This window comes from Protopterus annectens, chromosome 2.part2 (genome assembly GCF_019279795.1).
Source record: "Protopterus annectens isolate FY-2018-M chromosome 2.part2, PAN1.0, whole genome shotgun sequence".
Taxonomy (NCBI): Eukaryota; Metazoa; Chordata; order Ceratodontiformes; family Protopteridae; genus Protopterus; species Protopterus annectens.
In genome coordinates, this window is record NC_056730.1 from 731659878 (window position 1) to 731681656 (window position 21779).

Here is a 21779-nt window from a genome sequence, read left to right on the forward strand (position 1 = left end):
GAAACAGCTCCAGTACTTATTATTAATGTCCATCCCTCCATGCATGTCGAAAAGTCAGTTCCTTGTGCTTTCTCCTATTAACCTGGTGAACTAAGACATCCTGAGTCAATGTAGCAACTGCCTCATGTACACCGGCAACCCTCTCCTCTTACCTCCCAACACTCAGACTTGCAAGACATGCACTGATATATCCAAACTGGAAGCCATGCACTCTCCAGCCAAGACCGGAATAGCTGGTCAAGAGGAGAAGGTCAACACTTGCACCACACCACATGGAACACATAACCCTCCAGAACACACACCAGCACTGCTTTCACATAAAAACACAAACCACACACCCACTTTCGTGGAGGTTGTCTATAAAAATGTACCCAAACACCAGAGACCTCCAAAGCAGAAACGCACTCGACCACCACAACACAACACTAATCACGAGACACATAACTCTCCTAAACAGTGTGGCACTCAACCAAAGCCCCTAAAGCAAAACAGCATGCCCAACACTAGTCACAGGTGACTTGATAGTGAGGCAACCTGATGTCCCACTCACTAGGTTGAAAAAGGAGAAAGTAACAGCTGCCTGTCATGTGCCAGGATCTGCCGCATAATGCACACACTCAGGTCTCTCAACAACAGGTACAAATATGACTCTGTCATTCCACATGTGGGTGTGAATGACCTAAGATGTACCTTCTTGGACTATATGAAAAGAAACATGGAGGAGCTCTTGGATTATGTAGCCCGGGCAGGTATGATCCTAGCCCTGAGCAGCATTCTACCATCACCCAGAATGATACCACAGTACAAGCAGAAAATGATTGATTTCAACAGTTGGCTAAGTTTCTGGTGTCATTCTAAGGGGATCCAATATCTGTCTGCCTGGGATGACATAATTAACAGAGATGGCCGGCATCTGTCACTCCTGGGCTTCCGGATACTGGCCAAGGCTCTTGCCACCCCTATAGTGCCTTTTTTAGGCAGTGTTCCAAAGACTAAATTACCACCGTAACAGCTACAAACAAATGCAATCTGCAGGTCATGCTGCTCAACGCTAGAAGTCTAAATCTCAAAATGCACTTGCTTTAAGCACTCCTTAAAATGGAGAACATCTACATGTGTGTTGTAACAGAGACCTGGTTCAAGGCAGCAGAAAGCACTCCTGCACTACCAGGTTATAACTCATTCCACACCTTTCGGCCCCAGAACTTGGACCAAAGCTCCAAAGGCGGTTGTGTTTCCATATTCATAAAGGATGTGCACACCTCCAGACTGGTAGCCCAACATAACACATCAGAGATACTTCAGGTGCAGCTAACATTGGGTAAGACAGTGATTCAGGTCACAGCCTGCTAGAGGTCCCCAACCATGTCCCAAGACTCACACTCCATGTTCCTAAGCACCCTGGAGAATATTAAGGTCCAACCTAACACTCTCATACTGGACGACTTCAACTACCCCTCCATTACCTGGGAAAACTCCTCATGTACCAATACACTTGCCTAACGTTTCCTGGAATTCATTAACTCCAATGCCCTGGACCATTCGTTCTTACCCACACTAGAGGTAGCAACATCTTTGACCTGGTCTTTACTAACATGGGCAACTGTTGCTCTACACCAATAGTCAACTCCTCCCTAGTTAGATCCGACCACAAACTAATCACCTTTAAAATCCACATCCCTCCCATCCCCCTAACCCCAACCCCCGCAAAGGTAACCACCATGAAAAACTTCTCCAAAGCTAACTGTCGGTTCCTAAAAACAGAGGTGGCTAACTTCACGGCACCCATGCAAATGGAGAATAGTTGCATGACCGCTGAATCATACACCAATGCACTGTACGAACATGTACACAAATGCATGGATTTCGTCATACCCAACAGACCCAAGATGCTCTCCACCAAAAAAAGGAAGCCAATCTGGAGGTCCCCTGCCATAAACAAACTCTACAACAGAAGGAGGAAACTGATGCGGAATAAGGTGAAGTCCCAAGACTGGAAAAACTCCCTTATTAGCCTCAACAAAAAGTGGAGATCCCTCATCAAATCCTGTAAAACTAGCTATGAAAACAAAATTGCAGCAGATAGTAAAGGCAACCCCAAGGCCTTCTAAAGTTATGTAAAGAGTCTCCACGGCAATACCCAGATTTGCTCTGAGCTACAATGGTACCTCCTATACACAGCCAAAAGATACTGCCAATATACTGGCCGACAGAGTCAATGCCAACTTTACCCCCACCAAAGGACCAAACACAATACCAGTAGATTGCTAGGCACCCAGTATTACTGCTTCACAGGTTAAAACAGCACTGTCCAAGGCCAAGAATACAGTTTCTATGGGACCTGACAACATACCTGGCTGTGTTCTACATGAACTACAGAGTGAACTGGCATCTCACCTGTGTGCCCTGTTCAATCAGAGCCTCATCTCAGGCTTTGTCCCTACAGAATGGCGCACTGCTACAGTCATCCCTCTCCACAAAAGAGGAGCGACTACAGACCCTGGGAACTATCAGCCCATTAGCCTGATGAGTCTGATATGCAAAGCTATGGAATGCATCATCATGGACCTAATAAACAAGGATATAGGGAATCTCCAAACTCTGGATCCCACACAGTTTGGTTTTGTGAAGGGTAGATCATGCCTGTTCAACTTGGTTGACTTCTTTGAGTCAGTCACCAGAGCTGTGGATTAAGGCAAGGTGGTTCATACAGCCTACCTTGACCTGGCCAAGGCCTTTGATACCATTTCCTTCTCAGGAATCATACAAAAACTCACTAAGCTAGGTATCAACCCCTATATTACTAGGTGAGTTGCAAACTGGCTCGCAGATAGAACCCACAGTGTGAAAGTAGCTGACTCCAAGTCAGACTGATGACTAGTTACGAGTGCAGTCCCACAGGGTTCGGTCCTGGGTCCTCTCCTGTTTGGTATTTACTTCTCTTAAGTCCAGGCCAACACAAAGGGACTCTGGCTGACAAAGTTTGCAGATGATTGCAAGTTGAGAGCTATTATCAACTCCCCAAGTGATGTTGACATCCTACAGAATGGCCTCACTGAGACCAACGACTGGTGTCAGAACCATGGCCTTAAGCTCATTTCAAAAAATGTGTCATCATCCCCTTTGGGAAAACCCAGTTCCCATGAATTATCACATTTTATTTATTTTTATTTTTATTTTACATTTGTTGAACGGGCTAGTCTAGCTGGATATATGTCCATTTTCAGCAGAGGCCCAGGGAGAAAAGCTCCAAGCATGAACAGTGACAAAGTTAACAATGCATAGAAACATGAAGAATCACAATACAGAGGTAGCATTGGTCTAAAGAACAGTTATAATAATAAATTTATAACCTATAACAATTTTAGTAAAAATTATACTAAACAATTATACAAAACACACTAGAAGGTATGAGCAAGTCTCAGTTAAGGGAAAAGCACATATATGTTATCCTCATATTTCAAGAAAGAGTAGTAACTAGATTTGGAGGCATAGGTTACAGGAGTAGGGATAGGGGTAAGAGTAAAAAGTGAAAAAGATATCAGTCTGGGTTAGTGCATGGACAAAGCCAATGCGTTTACAGATGTTCTTTAAGATGTTTTTTTAAAAAGAGAAGTAGAAGCAAGGGTAGATAATTCTGAAGGAAGCTGATTCCAGTTTTTTCCTGCAGTGTTTGAGAAAAGTGAATCCCCGGCTTTGTTGTTAGCTTTATTAGAGGAAACTAGAAGCTTATTAGCAGAGCGTAGTGTAGCTAGATTTGTATATGGTGTAATTAGATTAGTGAGGATAGGGGTGTTGTTAGGGTGGTATAGGATCTTTTGAGTAATAAGTAATTGTTGACAGAGTATATGGTTTTGCAATTCTAGCCATCCAAGTTGTTTGAGGTTAAGGCAGTGGTGAGTTTTAAAGGGGGAGCTTGTGATGAATCTAGCTATGCTATTATAACAGGTGGAGAGTTTAGAGAGGTTGTTTTTGGATAGGTTAGTATATATAACAGAGGCATAGAAAAGGGTGGAAATGAGGTGGGTTTGGGCAATAGTTTTCCTTGCAGCAGGGGTAAGGAAGGGTTTGATTCTATAGAGGGTGCCAAGTTTTTTGTTAACAGACTTTATAGTGGAGTTTATGTGTTCATCATAGCTGAGACGATTATCAATTGTTACACCTAGTAGGCGGGTTGTAGTGTCTGGGGTAATGTTGGTACCATTGTTAGAGGTTATAGAGAAGAAAGGATTAGGTGATTTATGAGTTGGAGTAAAAAGCAGTAGTTTTGTTTTTTTGGGATTTAGGAGGAGGCAGTGTTGCATAAACCAGTTTTCAACATTCTGAAAAAACAGTTTGGGTGAGGGATGGGGAGCGAGGCTATATTCTTGGCTGTACAGATTAAGGTGGAGTCATCAGCATATTGAATGCAGGTGGCTTGAGGTATGTTCATGTGTAAATTGTTAATAAATAAGGAAAAGAGTAGGGGACCTAAGATAGAGCCCTGGGGTACTCCAATATTTACTGGAAGTAGTGAAGACAGACTGTTATGCCAAAGTACTGCTTGCTGTCTATTTTCCAGATAAGACCTAAACCATTGTATAGCATGAGGATCAAGAGAATGAGTCTTTAGTTTGTCTAGAAGTAAGTTATGGTTAACCATGTCAAAGGCTTTTGACAGGTCAATAAACAGTGCAGAGGAAAAAGAATTATTGTTGCGATTTTTATATATAGAGTCGGTAAAGGATAAAAGGGCAGTCGATGTGCTATGGAATGGCCTAAAGCCATGTTGACAGTTTGTTAGTAGGTTATTTTGTAGTAAGTGGTTAAGTAGTTGCTTGTGAATACATTTTTCCATTATCTTAGCTAACGGGGAGAGTAAAGCAATAGGGCGAAAGTTAGAAAGCTCAGTAGAAGCTCCACCTTTATGTAGAGGGATGATGGAAGAATATCTTCCATAGAGCAGGGATTTTGCCTTCTGAGACAGTTCTGTTACTAAGGATAGAGATGGGATAGTCTATGGCTTTTGCGGCTATTTGTAGGTATTCAGATGGGAGACGGTCAGCAGAAGGGGTGCAAGGTTTCAATTTTTGAAGTAGCTTACAGATGAGAGATGTAGATACAGGTTGTATTTGAAAGGTAGGCAATGAAGTATTGCAGGTATTTGGTTGGGAAGCAGTGAAGGGTGGTAAAGAATTGGCCAGGGTTTGAATGGCTTCTGTAAAGTAGTTATTAAAGGCATCAGGGATCTGGTTGGATTTGTTATGGTTGAAACCGGTTGGGTCTGGAGTAGTAGTGTGACCTGGCTAAAGAAGTTTGTTTATCCCAGACCAAAATTTTTGTGGAGTTTGTTGGCTGGTTTGTTGGAGGTGAAGGTAGAAGTCTTTTTTGCCTCAAGAATATCCTTCTTGGTGGCATTTCTTAGCTGTTTAAAGTGGAGGTGGTTTGTTGGACATTTGGTAGCTCTCCATTTAGCCCAGATTTTATTTCTGAGGAGTATCTTTTGTCTAGTTTGTTTTGTGAGCCATGGGGCAGATTTGGTTCTTATTCTAGTAGAGCGATAAGGTGCATGGCAGTCGAGGATTTGAAGAAAGTTAGTATTAAAGTAGGTAACAGCTTCATCAAGTTCTAGATGGGTTAGTGGTGACCAGTCACATGCTTGCAATTCGGTTAGGAGGCTGTCTGGATTAAAGAATTTTTTTAAGCGGTAGGTTTTGAGATTATGAGTAGTTGGAATATGGACTTTTTGTCTAATAATGTAGGTAAGCATATGGTCACTGATATCGTCGGGAAGGGTTCCTGGAGTATAGGTTTCTGGGTGGCTATTAATAAGGATCCAGTCCAGAGTAGTTTCCTTGTTGCTAGTAGTATGGTAGTCCACATCGATGATAGTCCACTGAACACAGAAGGCGTAACAAGAGATCTGGGAACACAGGTTGACAGCAATCTCTCTTTTGACCACCACATTGAAACTGTGGTCAGAAAGTCCTTCTATGTGGCACATCTCATTACTAAGGGTTTTGCATCCAGGAAGAAAGAAGTCACTGTCTCCTTCTACTCTTCCCTCATTAGGCCAATCATTGAGTACAATACCCCATTTGACATGTACCTCACTAGACACCTGCAACAAAGTACAGTTGTGTACTTACCATAAATGTAGATGTTCGAGTGTATTCACTTTTGCAGTCATTACAATTGGGTTATCCTGCTGGCAGGCTACCCGCAGTCAGCCTGAATTCCAAAGTCTAGGTCCGGCATCGGTTGCTGTCGCCTCCTCCCTGACGTCAGTGCGCCAGGGGTATAAAAGATGCAGCCGACGCCATTTTCTTCAGTTTTTCTTGCCCTGGATGTCAGGTGCCCCCAAAAGGGTAGGCTAAAAATATGTCAATAAAGCATGCATGCACCAAGGTAAACTTTTCCTTCATCTACAAGCAAATACACCACATAGGTTGTATAGAATAGAGAAGTACAGATAAGTTCCAGCAAAGATAAGGGGGATGGTGGGAGGGTAACCTGGACTGCAACAGTGAATACACTCGAACATCTACATTTATGGTAAGTACACAACTGTACTATGTTCATCGTGTTTCACTGTTGCAGTCATTACAATTGGGTTGAATCCCAAAGCTAAGGTTGGAAGGATGGAGCTAAATAAGATTAGCAGTGGCTATGAGGCCCTGCAGAACTGCAGTGGCAAAGCCTGCCCTGGATTTAGAGTAGAGTGGTAAGTGATAGTCCTTTGTAAAAGTGTGCACTGAACTCCAGGTTGCAACCTCTAAAATGTCTTTGGTTGGTACTCCTCTGAGGAAGGCTGCTGAAGTGGCTGCTGCTCTGGTTGAATCTGGCCTAATGCCCTTAGGCACTTATTTGCCATGTTGTGAATAGCAGAAATGAATGCAGTGGCCTATCCACTTTGAAATAGTCTGCTTTGAGATAGCCTTTCCTTGTGATCCTGCAGCATATGCCACTAGTAATTGCTCAGTCTTTCTGAAAGCTTTGGTTCTGTCCAAGTAGAAGCGCAGCTGTCTGTGTATGTCCAAAGAATGCAGAAGTCTCTCACCCTTATTCTGTGGGTTTGGGTAAAAGGTAGGCAAATGAATAGTTTGGTTAAGGGCCACACTGGACACTACCTTAGGCATAAATGTCGGGTTTGTCCTCAGAGAAACCCTGTCTGTTTGGAAAATGATAAAAGGTTCCACAGCCATGAGTGCCTGTAGCTCTGAGACTCGTCTTGCAGAAGTTATTGCTAGCAGCAAAGCTGTTTTCCATGATAAAAATTTTATATCAGCTGTAGTGGCTGGCTCAGTTGGAGGCAGGGCGAGTTTTTCCAAGACATAATTGAGGTCCCATGCAGGTATTGGTGATCTCCTTGGAGGCCTTAAGTTTTTGGCTCCTCTGAGGTACTGCCTTAATAAAAGATGAGAAAAAAAAGGTGGCTCTGTATTATAATGAGCTAAAATGGCAGAGGCATGAATCTTAATTGATGAAAAGGATAGGCCTTTGTCCAGCATCTCAGTTAAATATTGCAAAATCTGAGGAATATTTTGTAGAGTCGTGTCAATCCCTTGTGCCTGGTTCCAAGCACAGAATCTCTTCCATTTTTCAGCATAAGATTTTCTGGTACTAGGCCTCCTGGCCTCCAAAATAACATCCATCACCGTTTTTGAGAGAGGTGTGTTTTGAATGACTACATTATCTGCCATGCTGCCAGATTTAAGGTCTTGAGTTGGCTGTGCAAGATCTGATTATTGTGTTGAGACAGTAAGTGAGGAATTTGAGGTAATGTCCAGGCTGAGTATTAAGTAAAGTTCCTTAGGATTGGGTACCAGTGCTGGCGGGGCCAGTCTGGGGCAATCAGTATCATTTTTGGCTTCTCTTGTCTGACTTTCAGGAGTACCTTGGGGAGGAGAGGCAGTGGAGGAAAGGCATATACTGTTAAGTTTTTCCAGCTGAAAGGTAGAGCATCCACTTTCCATGCTTACTTGTGATAAGTCCTTGTGCAGAATCTCTGTAGTTGGCAGTTGTGAGGGGAGGCAAATAGATCTATGTCCGGGCCTCCCCAATTCCTTGTTATCATGCTGAAGACTTGCCGATCCAATTTCCACTTGTGGGATCCATGAGGTTTCTGCTTAGTTTGTCTGCCAGAGAATTTATCTTTCCTGGCAGGAATTGAGCCTGTAGATGTACTTGGCTAGTCTGCATAGGGGGTAGAAATAAGTGCCTCCCTGCTTGTTTATGTACCAAATGACTGCAGTATTGTCCGTCTTTATCAGTAGTTGTCCCGGATGAAGTAGATCCTTGAAGGCTGTCAGGGCATTCTGAACAGCTAGCATCTCTTTTTGGTTGATATGTAGATGCATTTGGCTTCCGGACCATGTGCCCTGAATACATCTTCCTGCCATGTGGGCCCCCCAGGCATAATCTGATGCATCTGTTGTTAATATCTGCCTGGCTGTGGGTAAAGCGAATGGCTGCCCCTTGTTGTGGTGACAGGCCTTTGCCCACCATCGAAACTCCTGTTGCAGCCAGGGAATGAGGGTAATTATTGTTTCCAGGCTGTGGCAATGTTGAGTCCAAACACTTTTTAGATACCATTGAAGTTTCCTCATATGCAGTCTTGCATATGGAATTAGCAGAAGGCAAGATGCCATGAAGCCCAAAGCCTGCAGATTTTTTCTTGCAGATAACTGGGTCTTTGTTGCCAACATTTTGAAATAAGTAGTCAGTTGCCTTTGTTTGTCTGGCGTGAGATAAGCCATCTGGGCAGTTGTATTTAAACTTGCACCCAGTAATATTATCTCTTGAGAGGGTACTAGTTTTGATTTTTGTTCGTTGACTGTGTACCCTAGGCATGTTAGTAATCTTTTTACAAACGTCAGATGCTGTAGTAGAATGTCCTTGTTCTCTGCTTGAATAAGGCAGTCATCCAAGTAAGGATATATTTGTATTCCTCTTTGTCTGCAAAATGCAATTACTGGAGCCAGGCATTCTGTGAAGACCCTGGGCACAGTAGATAAGCCAAAGGTCAGTGCAAAGAATTGGTAGTGCATTGAGCCAGCTATGAATCTGAGGTATCTTCTGCTTGATTGTCTGATCGGGACATGCAGGTATGCTTCTTTTAGGTCTAAATTCACAAGCCATGCCTTCTTGCCCAGTATGGGCAGAACCTGCTGCAGAGTCAACATTTTGAATCTTGGAATATCCAGATATGTGTTTAGAATAGCTAGGTCCAGTATTGGTCTCCAGGTTTTGTCCTTTCTAGGCACCAAGAACAGTCTTGAGTAAAATCCTTGTCCCTGCTCTTCCTGTGGTACTTGCTGAATGGCCCTCATGTCCATGAGGGATGACACTTGCTTTTGTGTCTCCGCCAGGTCTGGCAAACCATTTGCCCTTGGCTGGGTGCGAAAGTGAAACTTGTAGCCTTGTGACACTATATCCAAGACCCATTTGTCCTGGGTTATTACCTGCCAATTTTTAGAAAAAAGTGCTAGTTTTCCCTCTAAAGGTGCTGCCAGAAGATAAGTGCTTGGCACAGGCAGGGGGAAGTCATTGGGACTGTTTCCTGTATGGCTGTGATTTGTCTTCTCCGCTTTTGGAGGTAGAAGTACCCCATTGTTTAGACCTGTTTGAGCCTTGGGGCTGGGATCTGCCTCTAGGATGTCTATATCTGCCCCTTTGTGACCTGTCTGACACTGGAATGGACCAATTCTTTGTAGGCCAGTGCCTGCTAAATCTTGGAGGCTGTACCTGTAAGAAGTCCTTGACTGTTTGCATAGATTTAGCTTTGTCCTCCGTTTTCTTCAACACCTCTTCTGCTTTAACACCAAACAAAGTATCATGCTGTAATGGAGCATCTAATAATTTTGCTTTAACATGATCAGGCAGATTCTGTTCCTTTAACCAACCATGCCTCCTAATGACAGAACCCATAACAGCGGCCCTGCAGGAGGCCTCCAGAGAATCAAAACCACATTGCAAAGTATGCTTTCCCAATAAATCCTGCATTTCTTTGTTTTCTGCACATTCAGAATTTATCAACATTTTCTGTTTAAGCAGTGACATAATATATTGCTGATATTTAAGCATATGAAACTGACAATTCAAAGCCCTTATAGCCAAGGTAGCAAAGTGTAAATCTTTTTTCCCCATCTGTCCAGTGGCCTAGAATCCCTGTCAGAGGGGGTAGGGTTTTTTGCAGTGGAAGCCTTGACCCGTTTGGGACCCTGAGAGATAGTTTCTGGGTCAGCAGCAGGGTTCTTAAAAAGAAATTTATGTGAATCTGGAACCCTGTAGTATCTGTCTGGCTTAACAGGAGCTGGAGGTAGAGTCAGGAGTCAGACTGGACTTTGAAAATACATCATCTACAATGTCTGACACAGGTGGAATAGCAAGGGGCCTGTGCTGAGGTAGTAAAAGGAAGTCTCTGAGCCTTTTCTTAGATTCTGAATAATCTTGGCTCTCCCAGTGGAAATGCTCCCTCATGGTATGCAGAGTTTACCCAAAAGAATAATCCTCAGGAGGAGAGGCTGAAAGGATAGATTCTTCAGCATCAGAATCCTCATAGGGAGGAAGAGAGTATTCCTGATCAGAAGAGGAATCAGAAGAAATGGAAACCTGATCTGAAGATTCATATTCTGTCTCTTGCCTAGGCCTCTTATCAGGAGGGGGATGGGAAGCCCTGATCAAAGTAATTAGATCTTCGGCCATTTTTGAGCATCTGTTTATTAGGCATGGGGCTGTTGTACTTGTTTCTTTGTCCTTAGAGGTGCTTTAATCTTTGCCTTTGAAGCTGAAGTCATTTTAACATATAACTGTGTAGGCCTGAAAACACCCTCAGAAGCCGATGCCTGCTCAACGGCTCCAGACCCATCTGAGGGAATAGTTTCCGAGGTACCAATACCTAGAGTTTCCAGCAGCCTAGTCGGCTCCACGTGGGAGTCGGAAGTGGCCTGCGGCTCTAAAGTAGCGGGAGTCAGGGGCTGCAAAAGCGCCTCACTGAGAACCGGTGAACCGGTGACTGGCTTAGAAGAAGCCTCGTCGTCAGATTTGGACCTCGGATGCCTGTTCTTTTCTTTTTCTTCGCGTTTCTTTTGAATTGCAGTAGTCGGATGGCTATCCAATGACATTGTGTAATTAAATCTTCTGCCAAAATAGTGAAATGCAAAATCGTACCGACGCTTAGCAATGTCGTGATCAAGGCCTAGGCAAGGAATACAGTAAGAATGGAAGTCCTTATGAGGTATTTGCTTCTCACAGGAAATACAATTATTAACTTTTTTTGACATTGGTCTGGAGCAAGAAAAAAGTTTTCTCAATGGGGTACTTAGCTTTTAATGAAGACTTTGGATCTGAAATTCGAACACGAAAATCTCAGGAGTCGGCCGACCGGCACCTGCGAACTGCTTTTGCTTCGGGCACCGCACGGCAAGAAAGACTGAAGAATATGGCATCAGCTGCGTCTTTTATACCCCTGGCGCAATGACGTCAGGGAGGAGGCGACAGCAACCAACGCTGGACCTAGACTTTGGAATTCAGGCCGACTGCAGGTAGCCTGCCAGCAGGATAACCCAATTGTAATAACTGCAACAATTAAACACGATGAACATCTGGAGAGGCCGCAAACGTACCTCACAAAGAGGATCCCAGGCCTTAAACACTTGTCCTATATGGAGAGACTCAAAAACCTCCAACTATTCTCTGTCTCATATCGCCTACTTAGAGGCAATTTCTGCTTTACATACAATGCCATGTCTGACCCAGTTCTGTTAGAAATGCTACATCTAAAGAAATCCCAATCCCTCTGCACCACACACTCCAGAGACCTCAACCTCATTACCACAAACAACAGAACACACTGGAGGAACAGGTTCATAACCCAGAGACTGCCCATGCTATGGAATAGACTTCTCATACATGTCAAGGAGAGCACCTCGCTGATCCTCTTCAAGAGAAATCTTGATGAGTGACTGGGAAATAGAAAATTCATCCCAGGGATAACTCCAGTGGCTCTACTTGACAGAGGCACTGTGAACTAAGGTCAGGTGGCATGATGCCACAGTAATCCTATGGCTAGGTTTGTAAAGGCCCCAGGGCCATTAGCCTAGTACACACCTATGAACCTAAGAAGCACTTTACAGTTTTAGCATCTTTCTAATTTGGAGTGTAAATGCAGTGCTCCATGCACCATAAATATTTAGCTGCACCAAAATGCTTTTAAAATCGTGGGTCCACTCACCCGTTTCTTCACATGCTGTACCCAAAGTGATCCACTCATCACATCATCCAGTGGAATTGCCTTCTTTGCTTCAGCAAAAAAGAACTGCTGACTACAAATACAAAAGAGTTACAACCTCCTTGTTACTCCTGCTACTTTCTCTTACATTAGCTGCAACAGGTTGGGGTATGTGAAGTTTTATAATAAAGTAATCAAGTGCTACACCCCTGTAGTAATGAATACTGCAATGCACGTTCTGTAACATAATATTGTTCCAACAACAGGAAGACATGAAAAGGAACTGTTATGTTTAGTATATTCTACATGTGCATTCTGTTACTCTTTCATTGTATCTTACCTGCTCGAGAAGGACAGCATATTGGAGAATTGGTGTAGGCATTTAGAAAGTTAGCACCATAGCTGTTCATAAAATTAACAAAAGGAAGAGCAACTGTAGTGTTTCCTGGGTAGAACGTCAACCTTCCATCCTGTAACACAATGGATATTTTTTTTAAAGTTGAATAAACAAAAAGCAGTTAATGACAGCAGTTCTACTCATTACCGTAAAGTAATATTTCACCTACTTATAAACAGGGTGACTAGAGTTTAGAGGTCTGAACAACTAAGATTCATTTCTTGATGATTCATTTTTGTTATCTGCAGTAGTCCACTTAAGCAAGGCTGTTTATTTAGGAGTAGATTTGGGCAAGCATTGCAAAGATAATTAAATGCACATCTATAATAAAAACAGACTAAGAAGAAGCTAAAGGATCTTGTACAACTATGTAGAAACTTAGGCATGATCTTGTACAAATAAAATAAACAGTAAAATAACATAATAACAAATAATAAAATAACAGAAAATAATTTCCATGATTGTGATCCCAGGCATCTGAATTACTGCATATAACTGGGGACTGTATTACTTTCATTTGGTGGTCAGACTTTTACTGTTATCACTGATGGTTCATTGTGGTGCACTGTTGTTTTTGTTAATGATTTGAGTGGCATCAGTACATGTATGGGTGAAATTTTTTTGTTTGGTATGTAAGGAAGGAAGTTAGTGAACAGTGTGATCTGTTTGGAAATTAGCTGTGAACATGAAGTTAGGAATGAGCACTGAGTGTAATAATTCTCTTGAATCACACTCGCACACAGTTGCTTTTGGGCAAGGGAGTAAACTTTAGTGCATTAATTCTTCCGGATATAATGTTAAAAAAAAGTTATTTCTGAAGAAAATCTAGTACGAAATTGTAGGACATGAATGCAGTGCAGTTTATGAGGAAACAAAAGCTTATTTCTGAAACTACTGGGAGGGTAATAGAGAGAGGGTGGAATGATGATAGTACATCACAGACAAAGATTATGATGTTTACATGGGAGTCATGTATGAAGTATGCAGGTGTATTTTGTTGAAGTTCTATGTGTGTGTGTGTGTGTGTGTGTGTGTGTGTGTGTGTGTGTGTGTGTGTTGTTTGTCTTTTCGGCTTTTCCCGGTTAGGGGTCGCCACAGTGGAACTCAGGTTCGCTAATGATTGGCAGTAGATTTTTTATGGTGCCGAGTTGCCAGCCCGACGCCCAACCTTCAGTGAAGGCACGCCCATTCACGCATGTCTTTTGGAGGCCACTCGACCGCGGGGAGGACATGCAGACTCCACACAGAAGGCACTCCAGCCGTGAATCGAACAGGAGAACCTCTTACTGTGAGGCAACAATGCTACCGCTTAGCCTTCTGCAATATTCAGGACAGTTGGGAGATATTAACACCACAACATATATGCTGGCTTAGAAAGGGAATACGTAAATGAGTAATCACTTCCACAGGAACAAAACACACTATTCATCTCATTTTGGGCAAGTAAGGAGAAAAGCAAAAGATTTGGGACAGACAGGAAAAAAGCAAGAGAAAACAAGGACATTCAGCAAAGAGATGGATGGATTGTGTGAGGAAAGTCCTGCAACAGTCAGGCATAACTGTTAAAGAAGGTAGGAGAGTGGCACTGAATCAAGACATATGGCAACAGCTGTCATGACACTCTGACTCCATGTAGAAAATGAGAGAAAAGAGACTGATGATGCTGATTAAAATATACTCATATTATATATATATATATATATATATATATATATATATATATATATATAAATATGCATGTATACACACACACACACACACACACACACACACACACACACATTATACACAATACATATACGCACACTTTATATACAATCAGATACACATACAGTGCTGTTGCACTATGCATTTCAGCAGCTCAGGTACACTACCCAGCTGTCTTTTAATTCCTCAGATATTCTTGTGACTTCAACGTGTGGGTTATCTGATTTCACCCAGATTTGACACTAGCCATTCCAGAGTCTTCAGCCCAATAACTACACCTCTTCTACCCATAATACTCTGCTCTCCTCAGATTTTGTTTGCTCCCATCAAGAATACATCATGGTTCTGCATGCTCTACTCTTCTGTATCCTTTGCAACAGTTATAATCTTGTATTTTTAGTGTTTATCCTTTACCATAATTAATTTGCTTTGTGCTTTGTTCTTTAATTAGCTGCAGTGTTTGGTTAGTGAGTGTTAACTATTAGGAAACATTTCTTTTTCTGTGAGTAGTCTCTCTGTCCAGGCATTATAACCCTTTCTTTATTTTGATAAAGAAAAATGCATATATTTATATAAACAGTGCTTGTGTGTAACTGATTTCTTACTGTTATAGACAGATATGTATACATTTTTTGAGTGCCATTGTTTTTTGCAGTGTGGTAGGTAGTTATGTACCTAGGTTTTGTTACCGTTAGGGTTCAGTGTGTGTACTGGTTTTGTTTATATGGCAAAGGAAAAGTAATGGTTTAAGTGTGTGGCGTGTGGGCACAAGTCGCACCCACAAGAGACACACAATTGTTGCATTTATTGTTTAGGCACTGCCCATCTGGAAACAGACTGTTCAGCCTGTTCTGTCTTGGATAATGAGCTCTTAAACAGTGTTTGGCTACGCTTGTACTGAAAGGGACCTTCTCAGCTTCTTTCTCTTCTCCTTCTCTCAGTAAGTGGCCTGAGAAGAGGGAAAGAGTGTGATTTTTTTTTTTCCGATATAAATGACTCCCAGTTTGGCTTCTTCACTATACTGTGCAAACATATGCAACTATAAAATGAAAACAAAAACTCAGTATGAACCAGTCAGGACAGAAACAGTCCCCAGTCAGTTTTACACTACCTTCAGTGATCACCACATTACCCCAAGGTTTGGAAAAAATGCATTCAAAATGTATTTATAAAAACAGATCTGAAGGCATAAACTTTCCTAACTGCTAGTTCCTAGTCGGCACTCTCAGGTAACATAACACATTCTGCTGACCACTTAAGCTTAGCTAAGAAATGAATAACAGAATCAGTTAATGCCTTATGTGTATAATAATGAAGAATAACAGAATAATAACAGAATTTTACTGTATTCACACTTTATTAATTATGTTTTTAATAGCAATGAATGCTAACGAATATGAAAAACTGACCCCTCTAGGAACGAACAGTACAATAACAAAGGACATTTATATTTAGCAGAAGCGGATAAACAATTTGGAACCCAATAATACATCTATATAATCATGTGCTAGATCCATTTTCTTTTTACTACAACCTATGTCCTTTCAGTCTCTACCTTCAACTCCCAGGAAACTGTTCAAAGAAGCCCTTGCATTTGGATGGCATTTAAGTGCTCTGGTGCTCTTACACAGCTAATGAATATCTATTATTAGAGAATCTAGGCTTAGATACCAGTGAGACATTGTAGCTGATGTATCTATCCTATTCAGGGTCACAAGAGAACTGAAATCTGTCCTGGCAAATAGTCTTAAGGCAGAGAGCCAATTCTGGATTAGATGCCAGTCCATCGCAGGATTTCAACACACACACACACACACACACACACACACACACACACACACACACACACACACACACACACACAAAACTATCAGCAGTGTGGAGGATTATCAATTTACCATTTATTTATTTTTGTTAATAGGTTTATGTGGTTCAGAAATCCATTGAGAAGCCTAGCCCTTTTTTCCTATTTGTCACAGAGCCCTGTCTGGTTAAGTGAATTCTTCAAAGTCACAATAAGTGAGTGGTGGTTAATGAAATCAAAACCTGGATTACAGAAAGCAGCTTGTTAACTGCTCATAGACTCAGTCCTCTGCACAAACTGCCAGACTAGCAGACTGATTCAATCCATGAAGGACCCATTTCAGCTACAGCCCAAGAAACACAACATAAGTAAAACAATAGTAAATAGCAAATAATTTACATGGAAGTGGCATTACAGACACACATGAAAATGGTGCAAAATTATTATATTACATTAAATCTTCTGTTTGCTTTGCGGTTACATATGAGCAACAAGAGTAGGTTCAAGTCTTCCTGCAAGGTAAATGTTTTTTCATTTATGGTGTATCATTCATATGGAGAAAGATGAACAAGGACAAAAGGTTTCACTTATGCTATATATCACTGAAATGGAGAAAGACTATACAGCTTTGGTGGGCCAAGGGTAAACAAAGTAATCAGGAGAAAAGAAGGCGGCTTTTATAGAGGGATTTATCTAGTAGATCAAACAGCTTTCCGGTTAGGTAACAAAGTAATGATATACTAGAAAAAGGCACTCTGTGGGGTAATGTTCTGTTGGAGCTGTAGTAGGTTCAAGTGTCAGATTCTGCTACAGAGTTGGGAGGTCATTTAGGTTCTTCTTTGAGATGTATGTGAATAAGGGGTTCCACCCGGCATGTGTTTTAGATATGGGATGAAAAAGCAAATCACCAGAAAACTAAAGTGCTTTTCCTACAAACTGTGGCAAGTACCTAAAATGGATTTCCATGCAGAGTACAGGAAAGTAATATTAGAGTTCATAAACCTCCAGGACAAAAACAAGGTAACCACGAAGGGAAAGAAATAAGGTAAGATTGCCACAAAAAGATGCACATTCAACAGTCACTTTCTATAATATAGTTTTGTCTTTTGTATATTTATATTTCACAGGATATTACAAGAGTTTCCGGTAGGGACTAACTTTTTCTTCAGACAGAGCACGGATGATGATTATGACTGAGTGGCAGTGAAAACCAGGTGAGAAAATATTTTTGTTCTTTTGTTATTAATATGGTAAAAATCGCAGCTGGGCTAACATATTACATAGTGAGCAAAACCCTACTTGATAAGCAAACAAGTTAAAGCGTACTATTCCAAAGTACAATGTGTTTTCAAACAGCACAGATTTAGGTATATATACAGAAACACTGTACAATCATTACAACAGAAAATAAACACAGCTAAGGAAAACAGAAAAACAAAGGGCTTCAAAGCTTTACCCTGACATGATGGATGCATGGATATGAGTTAAATTGTACTATGGTAGGAGAAAAACATCTGTATATATTTTATTTATATAAGAAGTCATAAAGCATACATATTTTATTTATTTAACAAATCATAACTAAGCTTGCTCATATAATAACTCTTTCAGATAAATACATACTTCTACAGGCTGTGCATCAGCAGTCATTAAGCAGACAGTCCAAAGTAAAGAGGAAATTGTAGAATGGGAAGCTCATTTCTCCCAGTTAACTAGCTTTTGTTATCTAGATCTATATTTCTAAATAAATATAAACAACATCATACATTCAGTTCCAGTCCTTTCAGAGTACTGGGATTACAGCTAAAGCAGCACCATATTTGTAAGAAACAGCTAAGCTACACAAAGTCAGCAACCTATATATATATATATATATATATATATATATATATATATATATATATGTGTGTGTGTGTGTGTGTGTGTATGTGTGTGTGTGTGTGTGTGTGTATAGCATCTATCCATCCACAACCCCTTTTCTCATTTTTTCACGTGGAGCCAAGGTGCCACTTCAAAAGTGCTGATCATCATTTACACCACCCACTGGCTAATCCTACCGTGGTTGTTCTTCCCCACCACACACTCGCACACACATTCACACCTACGACCAATTTAGAGTATCCAAATGTTGCCTGGGAACCATTTAATGTAACTTTAAAATGTGTATGCTACCTTTAATTTCAGAAGATGAAAATATTATCACAGCAGTTATCTAGCTAACAAGGTTTTAAACTGACAATCAAAGGCATATATAATATTCAAAAAGCAGCAAACCAGGAAGTTAGTGCTCCACCTGGAGGATCACTATGAGGGAAGTCCTTGGAAAATTGAAGTAAGACAGCCGAGTCAGGAATAACCTGTGGAATACACCTTGTGAGGAACCACTTGCTTACTGAGCTGGAAGCAGGGCCCAGGAAAGACATGCAGCCTTTTGTTTTAGAAATAGCCTGCATCCTGGAGGGGCTGTGTAGATCTTGGAGAGGTTGTGTAGATCCTAGAGAGGCTGAGTAGACTGTGACTATTGGGTGACATCAGTCAAGCAATCTAAGGTGCTGCTTATTTTTGTCTGAGACTCCAAAGTCAAGTGGGCTATTATTTTGGTTTTCATTTTTGACTTGTGAAAATAAACCAGTGGTTTTATACATTACCTGCTACAAGTGTCATGGGCAACTGTCCATACACTTGCCACTTTTCAGATCCTTGCAGTACTTCTGTTTTCAAAGACAAACCATATTTGAGCTACTAAATTTTGTACCACACTGCGACTGTGTTCCTGGTATGACTGACTGATGACTGCAACCATGGATGAATTATTAAACAAAATTGTGGAATCACAAGTGGGGACTGACAAAAGGCTAGTACAATGAAAACAACCAGTTATGCTGGTCAATGTAACTGCCAACACCAGGCCTGTGCCACTTAGAAACTAACTACAGTGGATGACACGTTGTCATATTCGGTGGAGTTTGACTGCTACACCTACGCCATGGAAGTGAATAAGCTGGGAGAAAATCCTGTCATCCCAGTAGACAGAAGAGGTGCAGAAAATATATACGATTACACAGACTATGACAAACTTAAGAAATAACTTTGCTCAGGGCTAATATAAATCCTGAGGTATCAGCAATAATCATTCACAACTGGAATATTCATTCAGATAAACCAATAAGCACAGAGATGCAAAACAAAGTGCATTTTAAAACGTTGGCTTGAATCTGAGAGCAACAGCAAAGAAAAATGTAAGAAATGTTGGCAGAAGATAGATTAAAAAATTGCCTTGAAATACTGGAAAATGGGTACTGCAAAGTGATCCAAAGAAATCGGATAAGCTTGTAACTCTAGCAGAACATATTTTAGTTAATGACACAACACTTAAAATGAGTTGTCTACTTCTAAGACGACAGCTGCAGTAAGAAATGCACCTTTTTCTGTTAAAATCCAGCAGGCAATGTTTTAATTTGTTACAAATGTAGGATAGGGGGTCATATTCCAAAATTCTGTGCTACTAAAGAGAATGCTACTAACAGAAATGTGAAAACTGAAAAGTGTAAGTTAACTGAACACACCCAGGTACTACATTGGTTGGCAATGATGGGAATAAAACCTCTCCAGAGCCAATCTGGTCTTACCTCTTACATACAGAATAAGTAAAGAAACTGCATCAGTTGCTAGTGCCAAAACAGTATAAGGTACTAGCCCACAATCATATATTCTAAGGTCACCTGGGGACAAAAGTAAATCAAGAGTGAAGTGGGGGAGTTCAAGAAAGAAGCAGGTGGGGGAGTTAAAGAAATAAGCAGAGTCGGATTTTGGATGCAGATACTTCAGAAGAATAACAACCATACAGAATATTATACTTATAAAGTTGTAAAAAGTATTCTAAGAACTAAGCTAACATGGGAATGTAGAAGGTAGGGCAGACTGCATGTAGGGTTACAAAAAATAGTTAAGAGGGGACTGGAATTTAATGGAGAAAACTGGCAAAGAAAAGTACAGTTTTGTACCTACCATAAATGTAGATGTTCGAGTGTATTCACTGCTGCAGTCATTACATTTGGGTTATCCTGCCATCAGGCGGTCCCGCAGTCAGCCAGAGTTCCAAAGTCTTGGTCCGGCGTCGGTTGCTGTCGCTTCTTCCCTGACGTCAGTGTGCCAGGGGTATATAAGATGCAGCCGACACCATTTTCTTCAGTTTTTCTTGCCTCAGATGTCAGGTGCCCCCAAAAAGGTAGGCAATATATATATTGCTAATGAAATATACATATAAAATTAAAACAATACCTTCAGTTACAAGCAAATACACCACATAGGTTGTGTAGGGTAGAAGGTATAGATAAGTCCCAGCTAAGAAGACGGGATGGAGGGAGGGTAACCTGGACTGCAGCAGTGAATACACTCGAACATCTACATTTATGGTAGGTACAGAACTGTACTATGTTCATTGTGTTTCACTGCTGCAGTCATTACACTTGGGTTGAATCCCAAAGCTGAGGTAGGGTGGCTGGGTCTATATGGTATTTGGGGTGGCTATGAGGCCCTGCAGAACTGCAGTGGCAAAGCCAGCTCTGGATTTAGAGTAAAGAGGCAAGTGGTAATGCTTGGTAAATGTGTGCACTGAATTCCAAGTTGCAGCTTCCAAAATGTCCTTGGTAGGTACTCCTCTAAGGTAGGCAGTTGAAGTGGCTGTTGCCCTAGTGGAATGTGACCTAATGTTGCTAGGTACAGTTTTTCCATGCTGTGTGTAGCAGAAACGGATACAGTGTCCTATCTACTTTGAAATGGTCTGTTTCGAAATAGCCTTTCCCTGTGATCCTACAGCATATGCTACAAACAATTGCTCAGTTTTCCTGAAAGCTTTGGTTTTGTCCAAGTAGAAGCGCAACTGCCTGTGTATGTCCAATGAGTGCAGTAGTCTTTCCCCTTTATTCTGGGGATTTGGATAAAATGTTGGCAAGTGAATAGTTTGGTTAAGAGCCACACTGGATACCACCTTTGGCATAAATGTAGGGTTTGTTCTTAAGGAAACCCTATCCTGGTGAAAAATTATGAAAGGTTCCACTGCCATTAGTGCCTGTAACTCTGAGACTCTTCGTGCTGAGATTATTGCCAGAAGCAGAGCAGTTTTCCATGACACATATTTTAATTCTGCTGAATTGGCTGTCTCAAAAGGAGGTAAAGTTAGTTTTTCCAAGACAAAGTTGAGGTCCCAAGTTGGTGCTCTCCGGGGCGGTCTTATGTTTTTAGCCCCTCTGATGTACTGTTTTAATAATGGATGAGAGAAAATAGGGGGGTCCGTGTTGTAATGAGCTGAGAAGGCAGAGGCGTGGATCTTAATGGATGAAAAGGATAGGCCTTTGTTCAGCATCTCAGGTAAGTATTGTAATATCTGAGGAATATTTGGAACAAGAGGGTCAAAGCTTTGAGCCTGGTTCCAGGCGCAGAATCTCTTCCACTTCTCTGAATAGGATTTCCTGGTGCTGGGCCTCCTGGCCTCCAAAATGACATCCGTAACAGCTTTAGAGAGAGTTGTTGGCTGTTTGACTAAGTAATCTGCCATGCAGCCAGGTTTAAGGTTTTGAGCTGGCTATGCAGGATCTGATTGTTTTGTTGAGTCAGAAGATGAGGAATTTGAGGCAAAATCCATACTGGGCCTTGAGCCA

General features: G+C 41.4%; 1 protein-coding gene across 1 annotated transcript in view; it reads right to left on the reverse strand.

Annotated features, from left to right (window-relative positions):
* ARSK (arylsulfatase family member K) overlaps positions 1–21779 on the reverse strand; it is a 1632787-nt gene that overhangs the window by 1242467 nt on the left and 368541 nt on the right. The window contains exon 2 of the mRNA XM_044064131.1: positions 12552–12681. Coding sequence (XP_043920066.1) covers positions 12552–12681 — 130 coding nt within the window. The remainder of the gene's footprint in view (positions 1–12551; positions 12682–21779) is intronic.